At 42.0% G+C, this 22,792-nt stretch overlaps 1 protein-coding gene across 1 annotated transcript; it reads left to right on the forward strand.

Annotated features, from left to right (window-relative positions):
* Positions 1 to 21,141: 21,141 nt before the first annotated feature.
* Positions 21,142 to 22,086, forward strand: LOC120989025 (olfactory receptor 6Q1-like). The gene has a single exon (XM_040416869.1). The coding sequence runs from the start codon at positions 21,142 to 21,144 to the stop codon at positions 22,084 to 22,086; it is 945 nt and encodes a 314-aa protein (XP_040272803.1).
* The last annotated feature ends 706 nt before the right edge of the window (positions 22,087 to 22,792 follow it).

Genomic DNA, 22,792 nt, shown 5'->3' on the forward strand with positions numbered 1-22,792 from the left:
AACTTCCAACAAGGTGTATTCAATGTTAAATAAAATAAAGCTGCTTCTTTTAATTATATATATATATATTCTCCATTTAACCCCCTCCTTGCTTGTATTCTCCATCCTGTATGATTTCGTCCCTTTCGTCTTTAACTTTTTGTCAGTCCAACTTTTAAGATGATACAATGAACATGTGTCCATACACTTTTGACAACCAAGATGACCTAATAATACAGAAAATCATGTTAAAATCACAAAATAAAATCATACATAAAAAAGGTCAAGAAGGTGAACACCACTTAGAGCTACAGAGGACATAATCAACACGAGAAAAAAAGTAGACTACCCCAAGTACGGTGAAAAACTTAGGGCCTCATTCAAACCAGATGGCATAACAGTATTTAATTCAAAGATCCACTTCACTTCCTTCTGAGCTAAGACCTTCTTCCAGTTACCTCCCCTCCCCTCTATCAAGACCCAATCTATCCCCCTTACCTTGAGGAGTGAGGTATCGCTGTTATAATAGATCTTAAAATTAAGAGGAATAGTTTTCAGGTTCAAAAGGTCTTCTTCATCATTGGCCCCCGTAATTCTAAGGACATGTTCTCTTGTCCGTCGTCTCACTTGTCTTGAGGTCATCCCTACATAGGAGAGATTACAAGGGCAGGTGGCTACATAAATCACCCCCATCGTTGTACACGATATTGTGTGCGGGATTTCATAGGTTTTCTGCCCAGTACAATCTGTGAAGGTGCTTGTTCGTAGAATATTGGGACATGCCACACATTTTCCACAGGGGCGACAGCCCCATTTCAGACCTTTAAAACCGAACACATTATCTGTAGTTTTGCCTTCATAGTGACTATGAACTAGCATATCTTTCAGGTTCCTTTCCCATCTAAAAGTAAGAGAGGGATACTGAGGTAATTAACCCCGTAGGGTATGGTCCATCTGTAATGTATTCCAATGTTTCTCAAGTATTGAAACAACCTCCTCATGGCCAGAATTGTATGATGTGATAAATCTCACCATTTTTCCCCCATCCTTGTGTCTGACTCGATCTTCCAACAATTTCTCTCTTTTAGAATGTTTAGCACGTACATACGCTTTCCTTACCGAGCGATCACTGTATCCGCGGTCTTTGAATCTCTTGGTTAGATCATCAGCCCGCTTCTCAAAATCATCATCTCTAGAGCATATTCTTCTTAGTCTTAAGAACTGTCCAATGGGGATGCCATCCAGCAGTTTTTTGGGGTGATAAGAGTCGGCACGGAGGAGACTATTCACAGCGGTGGGTTTCCGAAACAAATCTGCATGTATAAAGCCATCGTTATCAACATGTAAAGACACATCCAGAAAATCCATCTTGGTTCTCCCCGTCTTATACGTAAGATGGATATTCATGTTGTTCTCATTAAGAGATAACATAAACTCATTCAAATCCTCAGTGCTGCCCTGCCATATCATGAGGACATCATCAATATAGCGGCACTAAAGATGGACCTTCTCGATCTGCTTAATCAGGTCAGTTAGAAAAATATTCCTCTCTCACAGCCCCAGGAAAAGATTTGCATACGAGGGCGCACAGGACGCCCCCATTGCGGTTCCCTGGAGCTGTAGGTAGAATGACCCCTTAAAAATGAAAAAATTATGCCGCAGTGTGAATTCAAGAAATTCAAGAATAAATGAGGCATACTCACTCCGTGTGTTAGTAGTCATCAAAAAGTGTGTTGCAGCTAAGATGCCTTCCTCATGACGAATAGATGTGTAGAGTGCTTCAACGTCACACGTGACTAGAAGCATATCCTCATCCAGTTGTAGCCCATCCACTTTCCGTAACAGATCACCTGTGTCTTTGAGATATGAGGGGAGGCTTTCAACCAGTGGTCTCAGAACATGATCGATCAGTTTACTGACGGCTTCACTCATGTTGTTGTTACCTGAGACGTCCTTGTGGGATTTTAGCATTTTTGTGTATCTTGGGCAACATATAAAATGTCGCTATAGTTGGATTGTTGATAAATAGACATTTCTGTTCCTTTGTGTTGATTATTCCCACATCGACTGCTTTTTGTAAAATCACACCCAAAGCATCCTGGAATGCAATTAATGGATTAAAGGTCAGTTCCCGATAGCAGTTTGAATCCCACAACTGTCTGAAAGCATCATACATATGAGTTGGCCAGAGGACCACATTGCCTCCTTTGTCCGAGGGTTTAATTACTATGTTCTCCATTTTGTTAAGTTGTTTCAGTGCCACATGTTGTTATCTGTTGAGGTTATCCCCTGATGTGAACTTTCGGACTGATCTCATTTCATCTGTCACAACCTTAACAAAAATGTCAATAATGGAAAACAATGATGTTGGATGAAATTTCTTAGATTTCGGTACCAATGCTTCTGGTAATTTACTCACTGGTACAGCCTCTATTTGTTCTTCCTGGCGTTCATTCAAAGTACGAATTGCTTCCAATTCCACCGCTGTGAACATAGTGTCCTCTGTGCCAACCCTGTGATATAACTTCTTAAAAATTTAACTTCGTGCGAACATCTGTAAATCCTTTACCGCTGTGAAGAGATTGAAACCAGTTTTGGGGATGAAATTAAGGCCCAAACTTAACACCTCACATTGTTCATCACTCAGAATCTGATTTGATAAGTTGATTACCTGTAGGCGTTGGCTATTGGGATCACCCGTGCCCTGGAATCTTCTTGTTGGAGGGCGATTCCTTGCTGCCTCCTTTCATTTCCTCCCATACCGCGTGGCATATGGTCTTATATTAGTATCCGAATTATTCCCTTCATTATCTGTCGAAAAAAGCGAGGATACCGAAGCACTTCTACAGGATGTGGAACAGAGAAACTCACGAGAAATTAAGGTGAAATTCAAGAATCTTTCACATAGACGCTTAAAGATCTGGTGGAACAGGACTTCACTTGAGCAATACATCATGAGGAATTTGATCCCCCATGGTCTGAGAGTGCAAGTTTTCCCCTCCCATAGGTTTATAAGTGGAAACAGAAGAAGTCTGAACCACGCAGTAGAAGTGCTTCGGTATCCTCGCTTTTCTCGACAGATAATGAAGGGGATAATTCGGATAATTCGGATACTAATATAATTTTACTATCTATCATAACAGCGATGCCTCACTCCTCAAGGTAAGGGGGATAGATAGAGTCTTGATAGGGGGGAGGGAAGGTAACTGGAAGAAGGTCTTAGCTCAGAAGGAAGTGAAGTGGATCTTTGAATTAAATACTGTTATGCCATCTGGTTTGAATGAGGCCCTAAGTTTTTCACCGTACTTGGGGTAGTCCACTTTTTTTCTCGTGTTGATTATGTCCTCTGTAGCTCTAAGTGGTGTTCACCTTCTTGACCTTTTTTATGTATGATTTTATTTTGTGATTTTAACATGATTTTCTGTATTATTAGGTCATCTTGGTTGTCAAAAGTGTATGGACACATGTTCATTGTATCATCTTAAAAGTTGGACTGACAAAAAGTTAAAGACGAAAGAGACGAAATCATACAGGATGGAGAATACAAGCAAGGAGGGGGTTAAATGGAGAATATATATATTTATAATTAAAAGAAGCAGCTTTATTTGATTTAACATTGAATACACCTTGTATTATCACCAGGGGTTGGAAATATTGAATATATTTATTCTAATTGTGATATTATACTTATATAAGTGTCTGTGTCTGATTTGCACTGATCACTTACCACTATTCACTTCCTATCACTTTTGGTTCTCAATTTTAACTCTTTTCTCGGTTCTTATCATTATTATATATTTTTTATTATTTTTTATTATTATTTCTTTTTCACTTTTGTGTTCTTTTCACTCTTTACACCTATGAAATTTATATTCACAATATATGTGTTTTAATTATTTATTTATTCATTATTGATTATTGTGATACATCATGTATTTTATATAATGGGTTTAAATGTTACTGTTTATTATATAATTATTCACTTTGTAATATTTATATTGTATATACACCATTCAACAGTGATTTTGTATAATAGGCTGCGATATATGTTTTAATTAACCCCCATCGATATCTGTATATGCGTGATGGACAGTAACTCTGTGATACATCAACAATGTATTTCCATGTACCAATCATGAATATAGGGGAATGGTAATGAATAGATAGCTGCAGAGTTCATTCTGCATTCCAGCGTGGAACGCATGGAGTGATTACGCTCTACTAGTCTTGCGGGATTTGTAGCATATGCTCCTAAGATGAGGAGGATGTGTGGGGTTGGATCGGATGCGATGCGTTCCACGGTGGACCGCATGCCGGATATCCGGTCCTGCGAGTGTGGCCTCCCGTGGAGTGCTCCACATCCATCCACCCTTGAGGATGGTCATACTGGATCCTGCTTTAATTAATATCTTCCCCTTGTGTTTGTTCTATTCTGCCTTGCTCCACCTGTATGTATGATTAATGTGAGTGGTATGGTGTCCGGACACTGGAGGAACCGGAAGTGAGTTGGTGCGTTCCAAGATGGAACGCACCACACTTCCTGTTCCCGATGTGGGCATTTGTGTCTTTAATTGACCAAATTAACAGACTATATATGATCAGTGAATACACACCACTAGTATCCCATGAGAAAGTGACCACGAAACATGTGTCGGGATTCAGGACTGTCTTGGTCTGTATTTTTTACTGCATTCCTCTCTGTATTTTGTGGCACTATGCACCTTATATATTAATTGAGGGCTGTGATATATCTTTACCTATAGCCTGGGAGACTTATTGCTAGTTATATGTATTATAAGTGACAGATCTGTGGATACTATTCCTGTGTGACCAATGCTGCTAATGTATATGGATTTCTATAAATGTTTTAAATAAGTGTATGTTTAATAAAAACTTGTTATTCTATATTATACAAACTGCTGTCCTGATCTGTCAGTTTTGGGTATCTATTTGAAGCTATTAAGAACAGCTCCATACCGGGCGTTTCCTTCGCTCTGCGATTTGGGTGTGTCTAATGTACCTCCAGCCACATAATCAGTTCATTTCTGTCAGGTGAAAGCCTACTTTTTGTGGCCTATACTGGCCTACAGTAACATTTTTATCCAGTGATTGCCTAATGTACAATACAGACCAAAAGATTGGACACACCTTCTCATTCAAAGAGTTTTCTTTATTTTCATGACTATGAAAATTGTAGATTCACACTGAAGGCATCAAAACTATGAATTAACACATGTGGAATTATATACATAACAAACAAGTGTGAAACAACTGAAAATATGTCATATTCTAGGTTCTTCAAAGTAGCCACCTTTTGCTTTGATTACTGCTTTGCACACTCTTGGCATTTTCTTGATGAGCTTCAAGAGGTAGACCCCTGAAATGGTTTTCACTTCACAGGTGTGCCCTGTCAGGTTTAATAAGTGGGATTTCTTGCCTTATAAATGGGGTTAGGACCATCAGTTGCGTTGAGGAGAAGTCAGGTGGATACACAGCTGATAGTCCTACTGAATAGACTGTTAGAATTTGTATTATGGCAAGAAAAAAGCAGCTAAGTAAAGAAAAACAAATGGCCATCATTACTTTAAGAAATGAAGGTCAGTCAGTCAGCCGAAAAATTGGGAAAACTTTGAAAATAAGGGCTATTTGACCATGAAGGAGAGTGATGGGGTGCTGCGCCAGATGACCTGGCCTCCACAGTCACCGTACCTGAACCCAATCGAGATGGTATGGGGTGAGCTGGACCGCAGAGTGAAGGCAAAAGGGCCAACAAGTGCTAAGCATCTCTGGGAACTCCTTCAAGACTGTTGGAAGACCATTTCAGGGGACTACCTCTTGAAGCTCATCAAGAGAATGCCAAGAGTGTGCAAAGCAGTAATCAAAGCAAAAGGTGGCTACTTTGAAGAACCTAGAATATGACATATTTTCAGTTGTTTCACACTTGTTTGTTATGTATATAATTCGACATGTGTTAATTCATAGTTTTGATGCCTTCATAGTCATGGAAATAAAGAAAACTCTTTGAATGAGAAAGTGTGTCCAAACTTTTGGTCTGTACTGTACCTCCAGCCACATCATCACAAGTTCTTTTCTGTCAGGTGAATGCCTAATTTTTGGGGCCTGTACTCCAGTGGCCTACAGTAAAATTTTTATCCAGTGACCGCCTAATGTACTTCCAGCCACATCATTACAATGTCACCGCCAGATTTCTGAGAAGTTCTGACAGACGTTCTTCAGTACAAATTTCTATCATTAAGATCTTTGCATGAGCTGAGTAGTCAGGGAAAGCACTAGGGCTTATATAGGGCTCACACATTTGTTCCTTAGTTTCGGATCAAGTAAGTTGGATTTTTATTTGTGACTTCTAGTTTTCTGCATAACCATCCGTGACATTATAAACCGCCAAAACCGTCTTAAGCATGGATCCGGTTTCAACCTTGATTGACCGCATGCAGGGTCTTTCATTGGAGGTAGCAGATCTCCGTAAAACGGTATATCAGTTTCAGGTGACCGATTCTGCTTGCGTTCATGGAGTTTGTTCTGAGCCTAAGATCTCGCTTCCGTATACTTTCTCTGGGGGTAGTGAGAATTTTGTTTGTTTTAGAGAGGCTTGCAAACTCCATTTTCGTCTACTTCCCCATTCCTCTGGTGATGAGGAGCAGAGGGTGGGGATCATCATCTCGCTGCTCAGAAATAACGCTCAGTCTTGGGCCTTTTTGCTGCCGGTGGGGGCACGGCCCCTCCGATCGGTGGATGAATTTTTTGTAGCCCTGGGTCAGATATATGATGATCCGGATCGTATTGCTCTGGCTGAATCTAAACTCCGTCTTTATGCCAGGGTAAACAGTCCGCAGAGATATACTGTTCAGAATTTCGGAGATGGGCAGCTGATACTGGTTGGAATGATGCTGCACTCCGAAGTCAATTTTGCCATGGTCTTTCGGAGGGATTAAAAGATGCATTTGCCTTTCATGAGAGACCTACCTCTTTGGGGTCTGCCATGTCTCGGGCTGTTCGTATTGACAGGCGTCTTAGAGAGAGAGGAGAGATCACTCCTTCCTGTCATATTCAGTCCAAGGACAGTGGGGCGGTCTCATTCAGTGCGCAGAGGCCTCAGTCTCTCTCAATCCCCTCTGAGTTGGAGCCCATGCAGCTGGGTTTGCTTGCCTCTAATAATAAAGGATTCAGCTCTCAGAGGAGGGTTTGTTTCTGTTGTGGAGGTATAAATCATTTGGCAAATGTTTGCCCCACTAGGAGATTCAGGGAGTTTGTTGGGGGTAATAATGAAACAAAAAGAAAAAATTCCTCTAAAAACATTCCATCTGTTACTATTGGCAAGGTTGATGCGGAAATTGAAGGTTTTCCATTTGCTTGTAGTTCCTGTTTTGTCCTACCTGCCAGGGTGGCACTAGAGAGCAAGGACATTGTTTGTGACATTTTTGTAGATAGTGGAGCAGCTGTCATTCTCATTGATAATCAATTTGCTATAACACATGGTTTCCAGGTATGCACTTTGGGAAAGGACATACCTGTTTTTGCTATTGATTCCGCTCCACTTTCTCAAAAATCGTTAGAGGGCATAGTTCACAATATCCGTTTGACTGTGGGTGATGCTCATGTTGAGGATCTGTCATGTTTCGTCTTAAACGGATTACCTACTCCTCTAGTGTTGGGGCTACCCTGGCTCACTAAACATAACCCCACCATTGATTGGCAAGCGAGGCAAATAAATGGTTGGAGTGACTTTTGCAGAGAGAATTGCCTCTCCACGTCTCTTTCAGAGGTTTCTACTAAGACGGTACCATCTTTTCTCTCTGAATTTTCGGATGTGTTTTCAGAGAGTGGTGTCCAGGAGCTGCCCCCTCACTGGGAGTACGATTGCCCTATTAATCTCATCCCTGGTGCCAAGCTGCCTAAATCTCGTTTATACAATCTCTCTCAACCTGAAAGGGTCGCTATGCGTACTTATATCTCTGAGAGTCTGAGAAAGGGACCCATCCGACCCTCGAAGTCACCTGTGGCCGTTGTTTTTTTTTTTGTTAAGAAAAAAGATGGTTCTTTAAAACCATGTATGTATTTCAGGGAGCTGAACAGTATCACAATTCGTGACCCTTATCCGCTTCCTCTGATCCCTGACCTGTTTAACCAGATTGTTGGGGCTAAAGTTTTTTCTAAGTTGGATTTGAGAGGGGCATACAACCTGGTCAGGGTCAGGGAAGGGGACGAATGGAAGACGGCCTTCAATACCCCTGAGGGCCATTTCGAGAATTTGGTTATGGCTTTTGGTTTGATGAATGTGCAGCATACGGGTAGGTTACCCGACACTGCTAGAATGTAATGTGTGTTTCCCTTTAAGCCAGTTAGGCCTGGTGCAGGCAATCTTTATTCCAGCCAGCAGAGGGAGCCCCCCAGTTCAGTATAAATAGGCTAGGGCCTAGCCAGGAAGGGGGTTCAGAAGTTTCTAGAGCCTGAGGAAACTGAGAGAGAGACAGAGGCATGTCAAGAAAAGCAAGAGGTACTCAAGACTACAGAGGAGGTACTTGATAGAGATAAAACCAAGGATATACGCCAGAGCTAGGGCATTGGACCTTGGAGAAGAGTTTCTATGTTCCAGAATCAGTCAGGAATAGAGTGCAAGCTGCCTGTACTGCAAGTCCTGTGTTTAACACTCTAAAGTCACCTTGCTATATATATATATATATATTGCCTGCATCAACTGTATTGAAAATCAACTGTCTTCAAAGGAACTGCGCTTCCGTCAATGTCCCTATATGATGACTACTAAAGTTTGAATTCTGTTTTAACATCACGTGGTTCCTCAGTTATTCCTGCTATCAGCAAACGGAGTGCCACCGTTAAATTGGCACTGGCGTCACGAACATTTATCATCATCACCTGCCCTTGCAGAGAGTCAGCCGTCTCAGGTTAGTGTCTATTGCACTACAACACCCAGGAACATTTCTAAACCTAACTTGAGTACGCTGCAAATGCTCCAGCCGTCTTCCAACATTTTGTGAACAGCATTTTTTAATGTGATACTAGTGTATCTAGATGACATTTAGATTTTTTCTCCTGATTTCAAAACTCATAGGGACCACCTACGTCAGGTCTTACTCATTCTGCGGGAGAATAAATTGTACGTTAAACTGGAAAAATGTGTGTTTGCGGTTCCAGAAATTCAATTTCTGGGTTTTCTTCTCTCCGCTTCTGGTTTTCGCATGGACCCTGAGAAGGTCCGCGCTGTGCTTGATTGGGAGCTTCCTGAGAATCAGAAGGCGCTGATCCGCTTTTTGGGTTTTGCCAATCATTACAGGAAGTTTATTTTGAATTATTCCTCTGTTGTTAAGCCACTCACTGACATGACTAAAAAGGGGGTAGATTTTTCCTCCCGGTAGATGCGCGTAAGGCCTATTCTAGTATCAAAGAGAGTTTTGCTTCCGCTCCCATCTTGGTACAACCTGATGTCTCTCTGCCCTTCATTGTTGAGGTGGACGCTTCTGAGGTGGGTGTGGGTGCGGTCTTGTCTCAGGGTCCCTCTCCTGCCAAATGGCGACCGTGTGCATTTTTCTCGAAGAAACTCTCCTCCGCAGAGAGAAATTACGATGTGGGAGATAGGGATTTGTTGGCCATCAAGTTAGCTTTTGAGGAATGGCGCCATTGGCTAGAGGGAGCCAGACACCCTTTTGCCGTGTTTACCGACCATAAGAATCTGGCCTACTTGGAGTCTGCCAAACGTCTGAACCCGAGACAGGCCAGATGGTCTTTGTTCCTTTCAAGGTTTCATTTTGTTGTCACGTTCCGCCCTGGGGTTAAGAATGTGAAGGCTGATGCCCTGTCACGTTGTTTTCCGTTAGGGGGGAACTTTGAAGACCCGGGTCCCATTTTGGCTGAAGGGGTGGTCGTCTCTGCTCTTTATCCTGAATTGGAGGCAGAGGTTCAGGCAGCCCAGGCAGAGGCTCCTGATCTTTGTCCTCCTGGAAGGTTGTTTGTGCCTCTCGCTTTACGACACAAGGTTTTTAAGGAGCACCACGATACTGTCCTTGCTGGGCACCTGGGGGGTAGAGCCACAGTGGATCTCATTGCTCAGAGATTCTGGTGGCCAGCTCTTCGTAAGACCGTTGAGGGTTTTGTGGCAGCCTGCGAGACCTGCGCTCCTGCCAAGGTCCCTCATTCACGGCCATCGGGTCCTCTCCTCCCGTTACCCATTCCTTCCCGTCCTTGGACACATCAGTCCATGGACTTCATTACGGACCTGCCTCGTTCCTCGGGGAAGACTGTGATCCTGGTGGTGGTGGACCGTTATAGCAAAATGGCGCATTTTAGTCCTTTTGCTGGGTTACCCAATGCTAAAACGCTGGCGCAGGCATTTGTTGACCACATTGTGAAATTACATGGCATTCCTTCAGACATAGTCTCTGATAGGGGCACGCAGTTTGTTTCCAGATTCTGGAAGGCTTTCTGTTCTCGCTTGGGAGTTCGGTTGTCATTCTCTTCTGCTTTTCACCCGCAGTCGAATGGCCAGACCGAGCGCGTCAATCAGAATCTGGAGACATATCTGCGCTGTTTTGTGACAGAGAATCAGGAGGATTGGTGTTCTTTTTTGTCCCTTCCTGAGTTTGCTTTAAATAATCGTCGCCAGGAGTCCTCTGATAAGTCGCCAATTTTTGGTGCATATGGGTTTCATCCGCAGTTTGGGACATTCTCTGGAGAGGGGTCTTCTGGTTTACCTGATGAGGAGAGATTTTCCTCGTCTCTGTCATCTATTTGGCAAAAGATTCAGGGTAATCTAAAGAGCATGGGTGAGAGATATAAGCGTGTGGCGGATAAGAGACGTGTGCCTTGTCTGGACCTGAATGTGGGTGATTTGATGTGGTTGTCTACTAAAAATATCAAACTGAAGGTTCCCTCCTGGAAGTTGGGTCCTAGGTTTATTGGGCCTTATAAAATCTTATCCGTCATCAATCCCGTTGCCTTTCGTCTTGATCTTCCTCAGACTTGGAGGATCCATGATGTTTTTCACAAGTCACTATTAAAACCTTATGTCCAACCCACTGTACCCTCCTCCTCCGATTGTGGTTGATGGTAATCTTGAATTTCAGGTCTCTAGGATCGTGGATTCCCACATTGTCCGCGGTTCTCTCCAGTATTTCGTTCATTGGAAGGGTTATGGTCCTGAGGAGAGGATGTGTGTCCCAGTGGCGGACATTAAGGCCTCTCGTCTTATCAGGGCCTTCCATAGGTCCCATCCTGAGAAGGTGGGCTCTGAGTGTCCGGAGTCCACTTGTAGAGGGAGGGGTACTGTCACCACCAGATCTCTGAGAAGTTCTGACAGACGTTCTTCAGTACCTCTTGCATAATGTTCTTTTGTTTTGGTTTCGTTTTGTATTCTCTCCTCCCTCTCCCAGCTGTCATCTATTAGCAGTGATCGCCTCCCTTTATATCCCCTCCCATACTGCTTCACTTTGCGGTTTATACCACTCCTGGATTGTGCTCACTGCTAGATGCTCCAACTGCTGGTTCCTCAGATAAGTCTATTCCTTTATTTGTGTTTTCCTGTTGGCTTGATACTAGGTGACCCTGACTCCCTCCGTGTTGAGTGCAGGGAGCCGGTGGTCGTGTCCCCTCACTATTATAGGGTTTTCAGGTGTCACTCAGTCTAGGTACGGGGGCATGCAAATTTCTATCATAAAGATCTTTGCATGGGCTGAGCAGTCAGGGAGAGCTCTAGGGCTTATATAGGGCTCACCTATTTGTTCCTTAGTTTGGGATCAAGTCAGTTGGATTTTTATTTGTGACTTCTAGTTTTCTGCATAACCATCCGTGACACACAAGTTCTTTTCTGTCAGGTGAATGCCTAATTTTTGTGGCCTGTACTGTCCTACAGTAACATTTTTATCCAGTGACCACCTAATATACCTCCAGCCACATCATCACAAGTTCTTTTCTGTCAGGTAAATGCCAAATTTTTGGGGCCTGTACTCCAGTAACCTACAGTAACATTTTTATCCAGTGACCACCTAATGTACGTCCAGCCACATCATCACAAGTGCTTTTCTGTCAGGTGAATGCCTTATTTTCGTGGCCTGTGCTGGCCTGCAGAATTTTTTTTATCCAGTGAACGCCTAATGTACTTCCAGCCACATCATCACAAGTTCTTTTCTGTCAGGTGAATGCCTAATTTTTGGGGCCTGTACTCCAGTGGTCTACAGTAAAAATTTTATCCAGTGACCGCCTAATGTACCTCCAGCAACATCATCACAAGTTCTTTTTTGTCAGGTGAATGCCTACTTTTTGTGGCCTGTACTGGCCTACAGTAAAAATTTCATCCAGTGACTGCCTAATGTACCTCCAGCCACATAATCACAAGTTCTTTTCTGTCAGGTTAATGCCTATTGCCTACTTTTTGTGGCCTGTACTGGCCTACAGTAAAATTTTCATCCAGTGACAGCCTAATGTACCTCCAGCCACATAATCACAAGTTCTTTTCTGTCAGGTGAATGCCTATTGCCTAATTTTTGTGGCCTTTACTGGCCTACAATAAAATGTTCATCCATGGACCGCCTAATGTACCTCCAGCCACATCATCACAAGTTCTTTTCTGTCAGGTGAATGCCTAATTTTTGGGGCCTGTACTGGCCTACAGTGAAATTTTTAACCAGTGACAGCCTAATGTACCTCCAGCAACATCATCACAAGTTCTTTTTTGTCAGGTGAATGTCTAATTTTTTGGGCCTGTACTGGCCTACATTAAAATTTTTATCCAGTGACCGCCTAATGTACATCCAGCCACATAATCACAATTTCTTTTCTGTCAGGTGAATGCCTAATTTTTGGGGCATGTACTGGCCCACAGTAAAAATTTTATCCAGTGACCCCCTAATGTACATCCAGTCACATAATCACAAGTTCTTTTCTGTCAGGTGAATACCTAATTTTTTGGGCCTGTACTCTAGTGGCCTACAGTAAAATTTTTATACAGTGACCGCCTAATGTACCTCCAGCCACATCATCACAATTTCTTTTCTGTCAGGTGAATGCCTATTTTTTGGGGCATGTACTGGCCCACAGTAAACATTTTATCCAGTGACCCCCTAATGTACATCCAGTCACATAATCACAAGTTCTTTTCTGTCATCTGAATGCCTAATTTTTGTGGCCTGTACTCCTCTAGGCTCCAGCAGGGCACGTTTTTGAGAGTTTCCCTTTGAGACGCATAAAAATGTCCCCTGATTAAAATACATATTTTTTGTGGGAATTTTTCCCAATGATCCCCCTCTGTTATATCACTGTCCATGTTGTGGCACTATTTGTGCACTCCTAGTAAGTATTTGGTAGCTGCAAATATGACCTGAAGGTTTTTCAGGTTCGCCTGCCATTAAAGTCAATGAGACCCGCTGCAAACGCGCGATTCGCGAACATTTGATCACATTTCGTCCCGGCCGATGTTCGTCCTTCACTACTCTTTATCTGTTCTGAATGAACATTTACGGATAAATTGCTAAGTCTGTCTTAATATTAGATAAACAAACTAAAATAACCTCATAATTAATCATTATAGAGAAGAAATAGAACAATAAGCACAAACAAGTCTACTGACAATAATTAGGCCTCTCCCCTGAGGATCTGGTGTTATTATATAGAATGTTTAATTTGTGGTATTGTATTGGAAACACAGCTGTGTGGTCTAATACATCTTATATCATGTCAGGTAAAGTCTCTCACCCTTTCTGCTTACCTCATATCCTAAATTATATGATCAGCAACCAAGTTCAGCTCCAGCTGTCTATATGGGATCTTGGGCAATCTTATTTTTAACTTCACCAAATACATATTTAACCATATTGTAATGGACCCTACTGTTGATCTAGAGCTGACGCCGACCATGCAAGGAAGTTTATTGCCCCATAGCAAAATGGGAATAGGGACATTAGGTCTGACTTCAGCATGAAATATGTTCATATTCTGATAGTTTCATGTTTTGTTTTTTTCTCATGTTTTTTCATTGACACAAGTGTACTGTACCCAAACGGTGAATGCAGGTGGGCACCCATACCTGCTGGGCCCCATACAAGTTGTGTTGTCCGCTACCTTGTTGGTTACACCCATAGTGCATTACTACAACAGAACATACTATATGTACAAATGTTGCAGAGCTGAGTTTAATATTTGGCAAGGCTTGAAATGATATGCTTGACATTATGCATACTAGCAACTTCTGCCTGCTACATTAGACTTTCATGCAGATGGACTGATTTCAGGTACTGTATTTCTAAACAAGGTCAGTGTCACCAGGACCTCATCAATAAAGGAGAAGGTCTAGACATTTTTAGTGCTAGCTGGGAATGTACCTGAGATTACATCCTTGGTTTGGACTAGACTGAAGTTGAAAAACGCACGCAGGAGAATTATTTTCTTATTTTGCACATATTATTTCTTTAGCTGAGTGATGCATGGAGGATGCATGAAACTCTTATGGATTATTCAGGAATTTCTGTCTAGATCTGAAGCAGACAGATCTAGACTAGTGTTGAGCACGAATATTTGAATAGCGACTTTTTATCGCGAATATCGCCACTTCGAGAATTCGCGAATATTTAGTATATAGTTATATCGAATATTCGGCACATGATTTCTCTCTGCTTCTTGCTTGTGGGCCAATGAGAAGGAAGCAATGTCAAGTTCACAATACTTAGTGCACCAATAAGTAATCTGTAGTCAGACCTGCTAAAATGTGAAGTTGCACGTAGTGCGATACAATATTCTAATCACGGCCGATTAGCGCAATCGCGAATATATTGGAGCACTTGACTCTATCTGCATATAAAGCAATTTTAATGTTCTGCTGTGCCAACCATTTTCTCCAGTCTCAGGAAACTTATACCAGCTTGAAAAATGTAGCCAAAGTGACCCACGCCTGTATATCGCGTTATGAATTTGCATTATGCGATTTTTAAATTGCCGATTTTTCACATTCAATAAAATAATCTCGAATTCTCGAAATTCACGAATATATGACGAATATTCTACAAAATATTTGTGAAATATCGCGTATTAGAATATAGCCCATGCCACTCATCATCTAGACCAAGAGATATTTAAAAGCATTTCCCATGTGGATATCATATGTAGGGGATTTTCTCAGGAGTAGCATTGATAATGGGCTACTCAAATAACCCAATCCATAGGTGACCACCTAAGCATTCAAGAAAAAACGATTTGTAGATGTTTCTGTAAAGCCTCAAGAGCCCAGCTATATTTCGAGTTGCATGGAGTCATAATGCAACACCCACAGAAATTTGTGGTGTTCTACTGTACCTATATACAGTGGGATGCGAAAGTTTGGGCAACCTTGTTAATCGTCATGATTTTCCTGTATAAATCGTTGGTTGTTATGATAAAAAATGTCAGTTAAATATATGATATAGGAGACACACACAGTGATATTTGAGAAGTGAAATTAAGTGTATTAGATTTACAGAAAGTGTGCTATAATTGTTTAAACAAAATTAGGCAGGTGCATAAATCTGGGCACTGTTGTCATTTTATTGATTCCAAAACCTTTAGAACTAATTATTGGAACTCAAATTGGCTTGGTAAGCTCAGTGACCCCTGACCTACATACACAGGTGAATCCAATTATGAGAAAGAGTATTTAACCACCTCAGCTCCCCTAGCTTAAACCCCCTTAATGACCAGACCACTTTTTACAATTCTGCACTACACTACTTTCACCGTTTATTTGCTCGGTCATGCAACTTACCACCCAAATTAATTTTACCTCCTTTTCTTCTCACTAATAGAGCTTTCATTTGGTGGTATTTCATTGATGCTGACATTTTTACATTTTTTTGTTATTAATCGAAATTTACAGAAGTTTTTGCAAAAAAATGAAATTTTTCACTTTGAGTTGTAATTTTTTTTAAAAAAAAACTACATTTCTATATAAATTTTTCTCTAAATTTATTGTTCTACATGTCTTTGATTAAAAAAAAAATGCAATAAGTGTATATTTATTGGTTTGGGTAAAAGTTATAGCGTTTACAAACTATGGTACAAAAATGGGAATTTCCGCATTTTTAAGCAACTCTGACTTTCTGAGCACCTGTCATGTTTCCTGAGGTTCTACAATGGCCAGACAGTAGAAAAACCCCACAAATGACCCCATTTCGGAAAGTAGACACCCTAAGGTATTCGCTCATGGGCATAGTGAGTTCATAGAACTTTTTATTTTTTGTCACAAGTTACCGGAAAATGATGATTTTTTTTCTTGCAAAGTCTCATATTCCACTAACTTGTGACAAAAAATAAAAACTTCCATGACCTCACTATGCCCATCACGAAATACCTTGGGGTGTCTTCTTTCCAAAATGGGGTCACTTGTGGGGTAGTTATACTGCCCTGGCATTTTAGGGGCCCTAATGCGTGAGAAGTAGTTTAAAACCAAATGTGTAAAAAATGCCCTGTGAAATCCTAAACGTGCTCTTTAGAATTTGTGCCCCTTTGGCCACCTAGGCTGCAAAAAAGTGTCACACATGTGGTATCACCGTACTCAGGAGAAGTAGGGCAATGTGTTTGGGGTGTCTTCTTACAAATACCCATGCTGGGTGAGAGAAATATCTCTCTAAAAGACAACTTTTCCAATTTTTTTATACAAAGTTGTCATTTGACAGAGGTAAATGTAATATGGGTATATGTAAAAAGACACCCCAAAACACATTGCCCAACTTCTCCTGAGTACGGCGATACCACATGTGTGACACTTTTTTGCAGCCTAGGTGCGCAAAGGGGCCCAAATTCCTTTTAGGAGGGCATTTTTAGACATTTGGATTCCAGACTTCTTCTCACGCTTTAGGGCCCCAAAAAATGCCAGGGCAGTATAAATACCCCACATGTGACCCCATTTTGGAAAGAAGACACCCCAAGGTATTCCGTGAGGGGCATGGCGAGTTCATAGAAGATTTTTTTTTTGCCACAAGTTAGCGGAAAATGATTTTATTTAGTTTTTTCTCACAAAGTCTCCCTTTCCGCTAACTTGTAACAAAAAATAAAATCTCCCACGGACTTAATATGTCCATCAGCGAATACCTTGGGATGTCTTCTTTCCGAAATGGGGTCACATGTGGGGTGTTTGTACTGCCCTGGCATTTTAGGGGCCCTAAAGCGTGAGAAGAAGTCTGGAATATAAATGTCTAAAAAATTTTACGCATTTGGTTTCCGTGAGGGGTATGGTCAGTTCATGTGAGATTTTATTTTTTGTCACAAGTTAGTGGAATATGAGACTTTGTAAGAAAAAAAAAAAAAAAAAATCTATTTCCGCTAACTTGTGCCAAAAAAAAAATCTTCTATGAACTCGCCATGCCCCTCAAAAGTGATCATTTTATAGCGCCGCAGCGATTTTACGGTGTTTTTGCAGTGATCAGAAAAAAATATATTCTGTCACTGCGGTGGGGCGGACTGAACGCAAGTGTGCGCACAACATCAGGCCTGATCGGGCGAACACTGCGTTTTTTGTAGAGCCTATAGAACATGTCCTTTTCTTGTCCGCAATTGCGGACAAGAAAAGGCATTTTCTATATAGTTCTGGCAATGTGCGGATCCGCAAAATGCGGAAAGTACATTGCCGGTGTCCGTGTTTTGCGGATCCGCGGTGTTCGTGTTTTGCGGATCCGCGGATCCACAAAACACATACGGACGTCTGAATGGAGCCTTACAGGGGGGTGATCAATGACGGGGGGGTGATCAGGGAGTCTATATGGGGTGATCACCCCCCTGTCATTGATCACCCCCCTGTAAGGTTCCATTCAGACGTCCGTATGTGTTTTGCGGATCCGCGGATCGGATCCGCGAAACACATACGGACGTCTGAATGGAGTCTTACAGGGGGGTGATCAATGACAGGGGGGTGATCAGGGAGTCTATATGGGTGATCACCCCCTGTAAGGCTCCATTCAGACGTCCGTATGTGTTTTGCGGATCCGCGGATCCGCAAAACACATACGGATGTCTGAATGGAGCCTTACAGGGGGGTGATCAATGACAATGACAGGGGGTGATCAGGGAGTCTATATGGGGTGATCACCCCCCTGTCATTGATCACCCCCCTGTAAGGCTCCATTCAGATGTCTGTATGTGTTTTGCGGATCCGCGGATCCGCAAAACACATACGGACGTCTGAATGGAGCCTTACAGGGGGGTGATCAATGACAGGGGGTGATCAGTGACAGGGGGGTGATCAGGGAGTCTATATGGGGTGATCAGGGGGTTAATAAGTGACAGGGGGGGTGTAGTGTAGTGGTGTTTGGTGCTACTTTACAGAGCTGCCTGTGTCCTCTGGTGGTCGATGCAAGCAAAAGGGACCACCAGAGGTCCAGGTAACAGGTATAGTAGATGCTGTTATCAAAACAGCATCTAATATACCTTTGAGGGGTTAAAAAAATCGGATCTACAGCCTGCCAGCGAATGATCGCCGCTGGCAGGCTGCAGATCCACTCAATTACCAGCAGTTCCTGTGAACGCGCGCGCCTGTGTGCGCGCATTCACAGGAAATCTCGCCTCTCGCGAGATGACGCGCCGGCGCGTGAAGGAGCCTGAGTCGACTGCCTCCAGACCGCAATCCTGCGTTAGGCGGTCCGGAGGCGGTTAAGGGGGTCAATTGTAAGTTTCCCTCCTCTTTTAATTTTCTCTGAAGAGTAGCAACATGGAGGTCTCAAAACAACTCTCAAATGACCTGAAGACAAAGATTGTTCACCATCATGGTTTAGGGGAAGAATACAGAAAGCTGTCTCAGAGATTTCAGCGGTCTGTTTCCACAGTTAGGAACATATTGAGGAAATGGAAGACCACAGGCTCAGTTCAAGTTAAGGCTCGAAGTGGCAGACCAAGAAAAATCTTGGATAGACAGAAGCGACGAATGGTGAGAACAGTCAGAGTCAACCCACAGACCAGCACCAGACCTACAACATCATCTTGCTGCAGATGGAGTCACTGTGCATCGTTCAACCATTCGGCGCACTTTACACAAGGAGATGCTGTATGCGAGAGTGATGCAGAGGAAGCCTTTTCTCCGCCCACAGCACAAAAAATGCCGCTTGAGGTGGGCTAAAGCACATTTGGACAAGCCAGCTTCATTTTGGAATAAGGTGCTGTGGACTGATGAAACTAAAATTTAGTTATTTGGCCATAACAAGGGGCGTTATGCATTGAGGAAAAAGAACACAGCATTGCAAGAAAAACACCTGCTACCTACAGTAAAATATGGTGGTGGTTCCATCATGCTGTGGGGCTGGGTGGCCAGTGCAGGGACTGGGAATCTTGTCAAAGTTGAGGGACGCATGGATTCCACTCACTATCAGCAGATTCTGGAGACCAATGTGCAGGAATCAGTGACAGAGCTGAAGCTGTGCCGGGGCTGGATCTTTCAACAAGACAACGACCCTAAACACTGCTCAAAATCCACTAAGGCATTTATGCAGAGGAACAAGTACAACGTTCTGGAATGGCCATCTCAGTCCCCAGACCTGACTATAATTGAAAATCTGTGGTGTGACTTAAAGAGAGCTGTCCATGCTCGGAAGCCATAACACCTGAATGAACTAAAGATGTTTTGTAAAGAGGAATGGTCCAAAATACCTTCAACCAGAATCCAGACTCTCATTGGAACCTACAGGAAGCGTTTAGAGGCTGTAATTTCTGCAAAAGGAGGATCTACTAAATATTGATTTCATTTCTTTTTGTGGTGCCCAAATTTATGCACCTGCCTAATTTTGTTTAAACAATTATAGCACACTTTCTGTAAATCCAATAAACTTCATTTCACTTCTCAAATATCACTGTGTCTCCTATATGATATATTTAACTGACATTTTTTATCGTAACAACCAACGATTTATACAGGAAAATCATGACGATTAACAAGGTTGCCCAAACTTTCGCATCCCACTGTATACCTGTGATATTATACAGGCATATACTTTGTACAAAGGTTTCTCTCTCTTCTTTATATGGAAATAGAAAATTATGCTATATCTTATTGGATATATGAAGAGTCCACAAAGCATCACACTCAATATGGACTTTGTTTTCCACAGTAGAGGCTCTGTGCTCACAGTTCCACCAGGTGCATAGAGCCTAAGACGTATACGTAAATGGTTGGTGGAAGCCCCTTGGCAAAATTTTTAGTGTGGGACCCCAATCCCACTTCTAGAACTCATGACCCCCTATAGCAGGCACTTATAGGAGTAGTGGCCCTATCCAAGTAATCTGTGTTGCAGCTAAGCCAATGACTGCTTTAGACTTCAAAAGAAGGGTGCCACATGGCTGATTTTCCATCTGGTCCTCCTCAGTGTAGGCCGCTTGGTCCTGAATGCCTACTTAAAAGGTAATTTAGATATATAAAAAATATTCATATAGATAGATAGATAGATAGATAGACAAGCTCAGGCCAGGTGGAGGCCCACTAGGTCTCTAAAGTGGTGAACATATGCCCCTTTTGTTGTCTCTACAATACATCTCTGTGTTAACCTGATGTCCTATAGAAAGCTGTAGGTAATATTGTGGTAAGATAAATAGAACAAAGGAATACAGCGGCTCACCCCTTCACCGTATGGATAAGGTGCTCACCCTCAGGTCCCACCCTCAGGACCGCAGAAAACAAAGGAGGTGTAAGCAATATGAAGGGGCACACTCAGAAGGGAAACACAATAGTAACGAAGATAATGGACTTTTATTAGTCTAAAAACATACCCCTAAAAATAGTATAAAACATACATGTAGGCACACATATAACCTATAAAAAATCAATGACAATCAATATAGGACTATAGTTGGGAAAGGATATAGTCACTGTGGGCGTACTATTGAAACATGAAACCACAATGTCCCATTTAATTGTGTGACAGCGTGTCGGCAATGTCCCAGTAAATCCTATTATCGTTAGGCGTGGATTCTGCTAATATGGGCGAAACCAAGCTGAGCAGTATTGATATTGCAATAGATTTCCAGTGTCCAATAGCGTACATCAAGAACAAACTGTACCGGATATCAATGAACCTCGATATTAACTTCACAATGAGACTGATAATCTCGTTACTTACAGTCTCTTCATATTGTGGTGCCACCTTGGTTTTTCTGTTCTTGTCATATCCTGTTTCTGGTCTTCAAGAAATGGACAGGAGAAATCAATCACTGGTCACAGAATTTCTCCTCTTAGGATTTGGAAACCTCCACAACCTCCGAATTTTAATTTTCATCTTCTTTTTGATAATCCACATCATGGCTTTAACATCAAACATCTTTGTTGTAGTCTTGGTTGGGGTCACCCAGAACCTCCACTCCCCTATGTACTTCTTTCTCAGTCAGCTGTCCTTGTCTGAGATCCTGTTCACCAGTAACATTGTGCCCAATATGCTATGGTTGATACTAGTGAGAGAAGGACGACTATCAGTGTCCAGGTGTTTATCTCAGTTCTACTTATTGAGTGTTCCCAGCATTGCCCAGTGCTTTTTGTTGGCAGCCATGTCCTTTGATCGGCATGTGGCCATCTGCAGACCATTACACTATGCCACTATTATGACCTTTAACCATCAGCTTCAGATGGTGACCTTCTGCTGGTTGCTGGGCTTCACCTTTCCTCTATCAGTTTACATTTTCTTAAGCAAATTAGAATTCTGCCGCCATAACATCATTGATCATTTTTTCTGTGACATTGCTCCTCTTCTACAATTGTCCTGCTCAAGTACGTCTTCTGTAGAACTGGTCACGGCTGTGGTCTCCTTTCCAGTCCTCTTGACTCCATTCATGTTTATCATAGTCACCTACATTTCCATCATTCAGACCATCCTCAAGATTCCCTCCGGCACTGGAAGACATAAAGCCTTCTCCACCTGCAGCTCCCACCTGATCATTGTGTGCATGTACTACGGGACGTTGTCATCCATTTATATCTTCCCACCAAGAGATAATTCCATAAATCTGAACAAAGGGCTCTCTGTTCTATACACACTGGTGACTCCATTGTTTAACCCTGTAATTTACAGCTTGAGGAACCAGGATATTAGAGGAGCCATTAGGAGATATTTTAAAATCTTGAAGCAGTGGCAAAAGTTATAAATAGAAAAGATCACTTAACCTCTTCATGGCCGGGCGATTTTCATTTTTTCTTTTTCGTTTTTTAACTCTCAGTCTTCTCAAAACCATAACTTTATTTTTCCCATTCACATAGCCATATAAGGGCTTTTTTTTTTTTTGCAGCACTAGTTGTACTTTCTAATGGCACCATTTACAGTAGCATACAAAGTAATTGGAAGTGGGAAAAAAAATCCAAATGGGGTGGAATTATAAAAAAAAATAAAAATAAATTACGACACAGTTTTATGTTTTTATTTTCAACAGCAATTCATATGTGGTAAAATTGACCTTTGATTCTTATTCTCTGGGTCAGTACAATTACAACTATACCTGTGCTGTTACACCGTTAAAATCCATATAGTTTAATTCATATGATATTCTATATTTGGTTATATGCTCCTATCTAGTGGCCGTTTTTGGTATTGCACTTGTTTTTCTTGTTTGTGATATCAGTGATTCATTTCCTTTCATTGCTCCACCCCTTCTTCTGTGTACTTCACTTCCTGTATCTTTATACTGCTTCAGCTTATGTACAGGTACACATGTATTCTCATGTACGCTTATGAAAGCATCATCTTTTGACCGCACAATACCGGAATCCATCTGTTCTGCTGTACTCTGTTATCTGGATTACCGAATAAAGCAACTTACACAGATAAACTCGGTGTTGGTGAGTTCAAGCTATCTC

The sequence above is a fragment of the Bufo bufo genome, chromosome 1 (assembly GCF_905171765.1).
Source record: "Bufo bufo chromosome 1, aBufBuf1.1, whole genome shotgun sequence".
Lineage (NCBI taxonomy): Eukaryota > Metazoa > Chordata > Amphibia > Anura > Bufonidae > Bufo > Bufo bufo.

Excerpts from the sequence above, each read along its gene's own strand:
- LOC120989025 (XM_040416869.1), top strand. The coding sequence starts at position 21,142 with ATGGACAGGAGAAATCAATCACTGGTCACAGAATTTCTCCTCTTAGGA.